We start from the raw sequence: 7890 nt of genomic DNA on the forward strand, positions 1-7890 counted from the left end.
GGGTGGAGGAGACTGAAGAATCAAGGGCGGCCGAGATCCAACTGAAATTTAACCAACATAAAGTTGAAAAATCATACTTCTGTGTAAATCAGCAATATGGCAACATAATAAGCTTTTGGAATGAACCAGTTTGTCAGAGTTTGGTTGGTTTAATTTCGGCATCTTTGCATATCCACATTCTGTCTGTCTGTTTGAGACAATATTCTCAAATGAAAAAAGTAGAGGCTTGGACCCAGAAACAGTATTCCTTACATCACAACTTAACAAGAGGAGAGTATTATTTCTCACAGCTGCTTGTCTCTGAATATATTTTCTTGGGAGAACAGCAAGCATACTCATACTATACAGACAAGTACAAGCATATGTGTAAAGGATGTATGTTCAAAGTGACAATAACACAAATTAAACAGTGAATCTGGCAATGTCTCACCCTGCATTGCTACCTACTTACAGTGGTACACATGTGGCACTAGTAAGCACTGTGGTACTCACGGGTGAGACTGCTGCAAACGTACCCAAAGTACAATGTGAAAAGAGACCAGTAGGAGTTAAAGTAGGGACCTAAAAGCATACCCATCTAAAAATGGTATAGGTACAAAAATGGAGGTTCAATCTACCTTTCGGAGTCCCTTCACTTCCAGCAGGGGAGCAGACGGAGCGTACAGGAAAGGAGGCGTTTCTCAAAGCGGGGTCACTCTCCTGTGAAAACACAGGTTGAAAAATGTGCTGTTAATACAGATCCAGGCACAATCGAATGAAGGAAAAATAATTTGGAGGCAGAAATATACGTCGGGTTATAAAAACTTCTGTTGGCAAGCACTCACATCATTTCCAAGTCTCTGGACAATGCTGATGTACTCATCGTTGGAGCAATGCCTCGCATTATGGTTGGAGTTACCCGACACTTGACAGGAGACCTTGTTGTCATGGATGTTTCTCATACCACCAGGAACTATTGGACTGGATACGGATACTGCAATACAGAAAAAACTTATGCACCGATTTATTTTTATTTGGAATAATCTGCATTGATTAATTTTTCACAATAAGAACAAGAACATGCATTAAGAAACTGAATACACGTTTCAGTTTTTGATTTTAACAGCCAGGGATGGTTTCACATATCATTCAGCAAGGGACGTGGATAAAAGAAGATTCACTAAGAACAAATCTTATTAAAACCACTTTTCCTTGAGCCTTGAGGTGTTTTAAGACTACAGATAATGAAAATGGTGACAATCCTCTTGAGGTTCTCTTTAGAGAGGAGACTGGAGACTCACCTTGCTGGATCTGTTGGTGCTGAGGGTAGTTGGGTGGGTGGCTGTACTGCATGTAGCCTGCGGGGCTCTGTGGTGCATACGGGCTGGGCACTGGGCTGTTCTGCTGGGGCATGTACCTGGTACCAGAACCTGCCTGAGGTTGAACATATCGGCTGTTGAGTAAGAGCAGAACTGGTCAGTATACATACTGGAAATGGAACCAGGTTTTTTTAATCACACTAGATGGAGTTAAAACGGTATGCTGTTTGCCACTTACCTATCTAACCCAAATAAAAAGGAAACTGGAACAGTACCTGGGAGGGCTCGGAGTTATAGTGGTTTGCTGGTAGTTTGACGCCGGACTTCCATGCATTGAATTCTGAGGCATCTTGTATGGTGGTATCATTGGCTGTTGCATTAAACCTTCAAAGCATAAAACAAAGACCATCAACAAACCATGGGTTTAAAATGTTGACTTCATGGGGCAAATGACATGGCAATTCAAGCTCACATTTGTCATGCCATCTGACTAGAACTCCAATGAGTTAGATTAAACTCAGTCACCAATAAAATAATTTTGTGACCCAAATACCAAAAAAAATGTAACACTTACAATACTTTCATATATACACTACAGTTTAAAAGTTTGCAGGTCAGTAATAATTTAAAGTTAATCATTTTTTTTCCAGCAAGGATGCATCAAAGAATCAAGGATTTATCAAAACTGACAGCAAAGACGTATGTTCTTTTGAACTTTATATTCATCATAGCATCTGGAATAAAATGCATCATATTTTCCATAAAAATATTAAGCAGAACATCTGTTTTGAACTGTGCTTGATTAAATAAATGCAAGCCTCAGTGAGCGTAAGCGACTTTTTTCAGAAAAAAAAAATAACTTGCCGATCCCAAACTTTTGAACAATAGTGCATGCCCAGAGCCAAAATGTAAAATGATTATATTATGGCAGTTTCATACATCTAAAATTATAATTAATATTACCACTAATTAACACTAACTACAGTCTGGAAAATACAAAAAATGGGATTTCTAATCCAGGGAGCTCTAACAGAGATCACAGAATAAAAGCATGCCCAGACTAAACAGCTTTATTTCTGCAGTTTCTCCTTACCGCCCTGAACCCCATATCGGGTGGGCGTACTTTTCTCCCTGAAGACATTGGGGTTCCTGGACAACACCGTCTGCAGCAGTAGAGGCACATCTCCTTCCGGGTCATCACTGCCCAAGTTGTCCTTCAGCTCTCTGCATGTAAAATCACAAAGATGGAATGAGATTCACAGATATTTTACATATCATGTATGATAAACACATTTGTTGAGGATGTACTGAAGGAAGGAGGCCAAGGTGAGATACCCACATGTGCTCGGTGGACACCTGGTTGAGGCTGTGTGCCAGCTGGGACACAAGAGTGTCGTCCCGCCGGGACAGCAGACAGCTGACCTCCTCGGCGATCCTCCCATTATACAGCAGGCTCTTAGTGGTGGTGACAGGTAGAGGGGAAGGGAGAGGCAGCTGATTTAACACTGAGAAATAAACACACAAAAAAATTAGTTATTCCTTATCACAACAGGAGGCGTGAAATATTTCACTAATTTCTTCAGGACTTCCAGTTTTGATCCAGTCACAAAAAAATGATTGCCTGTTCAAATCAAGTTCAAGCCCTATCAATATGAAAGGTATGAACAGACATTTAATCAACATCTTCGATAACCAATCAAAAGAGCATATTCTTCAGTATATACCATCTGGATGAATATTTACACTTTTGAAGGTACACCAAGTAATTTTCACACTCAAAGAGAAATCAATAGTACTTAATTTGATAAATTTGTTTATCTGTGTACGACAAAAAAATGTTTTATTCTACATAAGGATGGTCTCCCTCTTATGGCGGCCACCATGTTCAAGTCAAATGATGAGCTGAACACTATGAACTCTGTCCTGATAGCACTCTATTATCTAATAATTTCAGTTATAAAAGTTATGTCATAATTGTTAAATAATTAACATTACATTTTTAAAAGCATCTTTAAGAGACACAGCGTGCATAAATAATTAGTTAAGGAAGGTTTGTTACACAAGTTCAGGTACCAAGCATTTGTGCAACTTACGGTCAGTGAGGCTTGCGATCCCAGCGAGAGTGGTGATAGGAACATGAGGCATATCCCCATTCATGCTGAAGAAGGGCAGGGAGCTCGCGTGGATGCACAGGTCGCTCAGTGTCGCTGCTCACTGATCCACCATTACATCTTTTGCTGCAAGAGAAAGAAAAGGACAAAATGACATAATTATCAGGTTCAGTACTTGAACACTTTCTGTGCTGACATATGGAAACAATAGCACAGTATTGCAATTAAAACACCTTTAGAAATGTTTCATTCAAATGCTTTAATGCTACAAAAATATAGACAAGGAAAGCAAGGAAACCAGAAAACAGAACAAATCAAGTTATTACATTCATTTTGCTTTTATTCATTAATATGATCAAAAGTGACAATCTTACACAGCATTTACATTTTGCTGTCCTTTTGAACCTTCTATTCATGAAAGAATTCTGAAAACGGTTTCCACAAAAATATTAAGCAGCACAACTGTTTTCAACATTTATAATCAAAAGAAATGTTTTTGAGCAGCAAATCATCCTATTAGAATGATTTCTGAAGGATCATGTGACACTGAAGACTGGAGTAATGGCTGCTGAATACTCAGGTTTGCATCACAGGAATCGATTTTAAAATGTATTAAAATAGAAAACAGTTATTTTAAATTGTAATAATATTTAATAATATTACTGCTTGTACTGTATTACTGATCAAATATATGCAGACTTTGTGAGTATAAGACTACTTTTAACAACAACAACAAAAAAATCTTACCAACCCCAGACTTTTGAATGGTAGTGTATATTTTTTCACAACTAGTTTCATCTCCATAATAGTGATGAAAACTTTGCAAACACCACATTTTTCCGCATAACATGATCACTAGTTCAACATAACTCAATGTTTTAATAAACATGACACTGATGGCAAGCACTGACATCTGGAAATCTGAAATTTAAAACGTGGAAATATTAAAGGAGGTAACTATCTATAAAATAAATAATGGAGTCACAAAACAAAAACCTTCATTTTAAACTTACCATATGCATTATGTACAGAACAAAAGAGGCACCAAGCAAAGCCAAAACTACACGCGCATCTGCTCATCAAATGGGCTTTATTTTGTAGTTACCCCTCCCCCTATGCTTCTATAACTGCCTCCACTCCTCTAGGAGGGTTTCCCATCAGGCAGTGGGACAGGCTGCAGGAGACACAGTCCTGCTGAAACAGAAAGGTCTTCCCCAGATGGTTGCAACTAATTTGGAAGAACATAGAGTTTGGCTTCAGCTGCATTCAGCTGCTCAAGAGCCAATCGTTTCCTCTAGAAAACCACCAGTCTCAGTGAGACTCCAACATCAATTCCAAAACATAAAAGACGTGCCGCTGCCTGTGGATGCCCCGCGCTTTACTGCTATAAGAGCAACTGGAAGCAGTGGAATGGAGGAAACATTCAGAAAATACAACTAATAAGAAAAAATTACTTAAGATGAATTGCAAAAGATTTTTACATTTCAGATGGTAATGGCCTATGTAAGAACAAGAACAAACTGACCAATATAGTTTTCTTTTTCTAGACTACAACCATTATTGATTATTTTTAAATGTTTAACAAACGATATTCAGGCTAATTTTTCATTTCCTCTTGACTACGATATGTTATTATTATTATTAATAATAATAATAAAAATAACAAAATACTTCTAATTTGTAGTACTGACGGACTAGACAACAGTGCAATAGTGCAACAAAACCAGGAAAAGTGCTATTTCTTATTACACAAAAATGTATCCAAGTAAAAATGAAAGATGACAAGAAAAAATATACCACAAAATCATCAAATTATGGTGAACTGGCAAGTCATTTAAAAACACTACATTTCAGCTCAGGACAAGCTTTATCATGTCTTTTAATGTATTAAAGGTAAATATATTAATATAGTTCTCCTATGTGAAATCTCATTCCCAGATTACAGCCACAGCTCAATGTTTCTCCAGCACCAGCTGCTCCAATAAAACACCACAGCAATTTAAACCAACAAATCTGACAGTTTTGTCATAATTGTGAGCGATTTCAACTGTAATCCCTTCTCTGAATCTACCGTTATGAAGACAGAATCTTTTCAACAGACAGAGAACTTTAAATTTATATTTGGTTTTTGATTTGTGCATGTTTTGGATAAGAACTACTAAAGCTAACTGAATCCATGCAGCATTTCATTCATTCATTCATTCTTTGCTGTCATAAATCTTTCAAACCCAAACTGCATTTTTAAATCAATAAAGGCTCAATATTCTGTTTTAAAATATATAAAATATCTATAAAAATAACAGTTTAGATATGAGTTACTGAAAGTTTTTGTTTATAAAAGACTGATAATTCTGTTCTTTATAAACACCTATTACTGTCATAAACATTCAGAGTTTGAGCATTATAAATGTTTTAAGATATTACTAATCTCACCATGACTTTAATTAATTAATATATGCTTTAACAAACCTTTATATTCAGAGATAATTGACAGTAAACGGTCATCGCAACTCATTTCATATTTGCCTTAGTAAATGAAGTATATTGAGCTGCAGGTAAAGCCCTTTAGATTCCAATAATTCATTTATATTCCCTTCACAAAGCCAGCTAGTTATGAATATTTGGATAATTATTCTGCCAAAACCATGACTGATAGATATCTGATTATAGATTTTCTCAGATTAATTATTAAAGGCCAGTATTATTCAATATGAGTGCATTGTTTGCTCTTTACTTTGACAGATTCTCAAAGGTTTGCTCTAATTAGATGTTGTGGATCTCATTAATCAAACTATTCTGATGTTTCATAAGTTCAGCTTTAAGAGGGGAGTATTGTTTATTGGATAGTTAATTAATCAGGTTTACTATCTAATCTTGATGGTTATGGTATTGTTTACTGAGCTAAATGGTAAATAAGGCGTGAGTTTTGTTTATTCTGACAGACTGCGAATGAGAATTCCTTAATATGATTTTTGTTTATACTCTGCTGGCTAATAAGTTTTCCTCGAATATGAGAGTATTGTTTATTCAAATTTCTAGTTAATAAGGATTGTTTTGATATGATTTTGTGTACTCTGACAGATGCTGAAAACGGTGTTACTTTAAAAGCACAGTACTGTTTACTCTGATGGAAGGTGAATGAGGTTTACTATGAGAGGACAGTATTGTTTACTCTGGTCTGCGGAGCTGCAGGCCTGTATGACTCCTATCTCCGGGCTTAAGGTTCAGCTGCACACCTGCATCTCCAGATGAGCCCCCTGAACCGGTTGAGTCATTTTAACCGGCCAGGTTTGGCCTTTACGTTCGCGAACCATCCGAACCGCGGATTCGCTTGCGGGCCCGCACCGAGCTAACGCGTATGCTAACACTGAGCGAGGGCTGCACAACACCGATAACCTTTAGGAAAGTCCAAAGCACGTCCCACCCCGACACCGGGCTACTCTGTTTTCCCGCTCGGAACCAGCGAAACGGGTCCGGCGCATTTACCTGAGGCTCTGTTGTTGAAAGGTGAAGGTGGAGGGGTTCGGGCTCGCTGTGTCCCTCTCACAACAATAATCCGGGTCGCACCGCTTCCTCTCACTGCAAACATGAAGACGGACGGGCGGCGGTCATTCTTCTCGCAGGCGCCCGCGGAAGCTCGCACTTTACTCCGGACGATGGCAGAAAGGATTCGGTGCCGAAAGGCTCCTGGGCGCTCATAAAAGAATCCACACAGACTCTCTCTCTCTCTCGCAGAACAAAATGCCGACCGGAAGCACTGCAGCAGGAATGACTCCCTCCACCGGCGCCGAACCAACCAGCAGCGACCCGCCGATTTCCGCTGCCTGCTCTCCTCCCCTTCCCTCCTTCCATCCCCTGCTTCCCATCCTCTCCTCTATCATCCTTCACACTGCTGTCCTCTGCCTCCTATCTTCTTCTCTACTCATTCACACTTTTGCTTTCTAATATTACAGTAATTCAAACGTCTGAGACGTGTGTTCATTAAATGTGTATAAATAACGTGAAGGCTTAAAAGGAAAATACACGTTTTCATTTAAGACAAAACACTACAGCAAACACATTGTTTTTTTTTCACACACTGGTCAATTTTGGGGTTTTGGGCTATTTTGCTTCCATAACAATCAGAGTAGTGGAAAGCAAACATCTAAAATACACATTTAAGTGTTTATTTTATTAATTTTTAGTTTAATTAATTTTATTAAAGGGGTCATGCAATTTCAAATTTTCCTTTCTCTTTGGAGTGTTACAAGCTGTTCGTGCATAGGATCCCTAAAGTTGCAAAGACTAAAGTCTCAAACCAAAAGAGATATTCTTTATAAAAGTTAAGACTTGTCCACGCGCTCGTAAAACGCCTCGTTTAAACACGCCCCCACATGTCTACGTCAAGATGTGGGAAGATTTGCATAACACTGCCCAAATGGCAAAGAAAGAAGGTGTAACTTTTATTCTCGCTGTAGTATTGTTGCTGCCGCCGCCGCCAT

The 7890-nt window shown here is 38.4% G+C and overlaps 1 protein-coding gene across 1 annotated transcript; it reads right to left on the minus strand.

Moving 5' to 3' along the window:
• Nucleotides 1–7199, minus strand: LOC107697392 (nipped-B-like protein B; the record flags this gene model as incomplete). Its single annotated transcript, XM_016498160.1, has 9 exons — nt 6896–7199; nt 3392–3535; nt 2638–2803; nt 2392–2522; nt 1574–1682; nt 1281–1432; nt 825–973; nt 618–699; nt 1–41 (listed from the first exon to the last, which is right to left on the minus strand). Coding segments are annotated over exons 2-9 (894 nt in total), but the record flags the coding sequence as incomplete, so codon positions are not given.
• Between the last annotated feature and the right edge of the window lie 691 nt (nt 7200–7890).

The sequence above is a fragment of the Sinocyclocheilus anshuiensis genome, unplaced genomic scaffold (assembly GCF_001515605.1).
Source record: "Sinocyclocheilus anshuiensis isolate Anshui unplaced genomic scaffold, SAMN03320099.WGS_v1.1 scaffold939, whole genome shotgun sequence".
Taxonomy (NCBI): domain Eukaryota; kingdom Metazoa; phylum Chordata; class Actinopteri; order Cypriniformes; family Cyprinidae; genus Sinocyclocheilus; species Sinocyclocheilus anshuiensis.